The 2,829-nt window shown below is 35.9% G+C and overlaps 1 protein-coding gene across 1 annotated transcript; it reads left to right on the top strand.

The window, feature by feature from the left end:
- Window positions 1–638: 638 nt before the first annotated feature.
- On the top strand, window positions 639–2,829 carry LOC101203101 (L-type lectin-domain containing receptor kinase IX.1-like). The gene is given in 2 exon segments (XM_011651781.2): window positions 639–1,611; window positions 1,614–2,829. Coding segments are annotated over 2 exon segments (1,971 nt in total). The 5' UTR covers window positions 639–681; the 3' UTR covers window positions 2,655–2,829.

Raw genomic sequence — 2,829 nt, 5'->3', positions numbered from 1 at the left:
CAAATTAGGGAGATTAACCATTAAACACACCAAATTTATTTTTTTTAAAGTTGGTTTTAGGTGTTCATCCTAAACCACATTATTTTATAAATTCATTTTAGGTGGTTGTCAAACATATTATTTTTTTTTTTCAAAACAACTTATTTTTAATTTAATCATTTGAAAAGACCATTCAAACAGACACAACCATAGTTAATCAAATCAAGAATCTTTCTAGCATCGTATTTCGCCAAAGAGGAGAAAGTAGAGGCCCTCTTATAGAAAATCGAAGAGAATCATGAATCACCCACTCACTCCGCTAAAACCCTTTCCAAAGTTTCACGAGCCATTCAACTCTGATATTTGTTCGAACAGAGAGACACCACAATACTTGATTGGTCGGATTTTTCTCTTTACTAACCTGAAAAAATAAGGAAAACAAAAAAAATTCCACATCAAAAATCAATTAAAATGTGTAAGAGCTAAACTTGTTATTCAAACCTTTTTTTTTTTTTTTTTGTTTTGCATATTACCATTCAAATGGGAGAAATTGGGGTTATTCTAAAGAAGTTGAAACTTGAACTTCAAACAAAAGATATAACCTTTATAAAATCAAAGCCTTGCACTACTTTTCAAGGTCTATCACTTCAAAACTGATCTCCCTCATTACCTTTCCCTTATTTCCTTTATTCCTCAAACCACATGGCTACTTCCTCCAATGCCTTTCCAGTATCAAATCATCTCTTTTTCATTCTCCTTCTTCTTTCCTTCCTTACTCCCACCACTGACTCAATTTCTTTCAAAATAGATAGATTCAAAACCAATGAAAGTAATACACTTTATCAAGGAGATGCAATTCCATCAGTTGGAGCAATTGAATTCAACAATATTAATTATCTTTGTAGAGTTGGTTGGGTTATTTACAAAGACGTTGTTCCAATTTGGGACTCCAAAACAGGTCAAACCACTGATTTCACTACCCATTTCACCTTCTTAATTGATACTCGAAATATTCAAAACTATGGCCATGGAGTAGCTTTTTTTCTAGCTCCAATTGGATTCCAAATCCCTCCAAATTCAGCTGGTGGCTTTCTTGGCCTTTACAACACAACAAATAGTGATTCAACCATCAACCAAATTGTTCATGTTGAATTTGATTCTTTCTATAATCAAGAATGGGATCCTCCATTTGAACATGTGGGTATAAATGTTAACTCCATTGCTTCTTCTAATTACACACATTGGAATGCTAGTTTACATAGTGGGGATATTGCTGATGTGTGGATCTCTTACAATTCAAGTACAAAAAACTTGAGTGTTTGGTGGAAATATCAAAATGGGTCAAATTCTTTTGAGAATTCAACCCTAAGTTATCAAATTGATCTCATGAAGGTTCTTCCTCAATGGGCTACAATTGGACTTTCAGCTGCAACTGGCATGTATGTAGAGAGACATACACTATTTTCATGGGAATTCAATTCCACCTTGGATATGAAGCAAGTAAGTGAAGATAATGGGAATAAAGTTGATGTAATTGTGGGCGTGACTGTTTCAATCGGAGTTTCAATTCTCATGGCAATTGTAGCCTTTGTAGTACTTTGGAGATTGAAACAAAAGAAACGAAAATCAGAGGAAAAAAGGCTGAAGAGGTCAACTTGACATCCATTAATGATGATTTGGAAAGAGGGGCTGGACCTAGAAGGTTTTCACATAAGCTTCTTGTCATGGCTACCAACAACTTCTCCAAAGAAAGGAAGCTTGGCCAAGGAGGATTTGGAGCAGTGTATAGAGGGTATATACCAGACATAGATTTGTCAGTGGCTGTGAAGAAAATCTCGAGGGGTTCAAGACAGGGGAGAAAAGAGTATATAACTGAGGTAAAGATCATTAGTCGGCTTCGTCATCGAAATTTGGTGCAACTCATTGGTTGGTGTCATGATAAAGGTGAGTTCTTGTTGGTTTATGAATTCATGCCTAATGGTAGTCTTGATTCTCATCTTTTTGGCAAGAGAGCCCCTCTTGCTTGGACTGTGAGATACAAGATTGCTTTAGGTTTAGCCTCCGCTTTGCTATATCTTCATGAGGAAGGAGAACAGTGTGTGGTTCATAGAGATATTAAATCTAGTAATATCATGTTAGATTCAAACTTCAATGTCAAGCTTGGAGATTTTGGGTTAGCTCGATTAATGGACCATGAGTTGGGGGCTCAAACAACTGGGTTGGTTGGAACTTTAGGCTACTTAGCTCCTGAATACATAAGCACAGGTAGAGCTAGTAAAGAGTCAGACGTGTTTAGTTTTGGAGTTGTTGCTTTAGAGATTGCAACGGGAAGAATGTCGAGAAACTCCATGGAAATGGAATCTCATAAGGGTTTGGTAGAGTGGGTTTGGGATCTTCACGGGAATGGAAAGCTTTTAATGGGAATGGATGAGAAATTGGTGGAATCTGATTATGAGCAAAAACAAGTAGAGTGTTTGATGCTTGTTGGACTTTGGAGTGCTTATCCAGATCCTAATCTAAGACCTTCAATCAGACAAGTGATACAAGTTCTTAACTTTGAAACAACAATGCCAAACCTTCCAAGTAAAATGCCTATCGCTGTGTATCATCCTCCTTCCACATCAATGAGCTCAAATGAACCAATAATTACTGCAAGCCTTGATGTGGGTCGTTGAATAATGATGATTTCAATTGCTTACTACTACTACTACATGCTAATTATTGTTATTGTGTAATATTTGTTTAATGTGTGGAAATGTTTATGGGTTCAATTAGGTAATTTTGTTTAAGGTAAAGTCTATTTTACTTATGCAAGGATTGTTAATAAATTAAAGTTGATATCTCACTCAA

The sequence above is a fragment of the Cucumis sativus genome, chromosome 2 (assembly GCF_000004075.3).
Source record: "Cucumis sativus cultivar 9930 chromosome 2, Cucumber_9930_V3, whole genome shotgun sequence".
Taxonomy (NCBI): Eukaryota; Viridiplantae; Streptophyta; class Magnoliopsida; order Cucurbitales; family Cucurbitaceae; genus Cucumis; species Cucumis sativus.
Note: the sequence above shows the minus strand (reverse complement) of the source record. Positions and strands in the feature narration are given on the sequence as shown.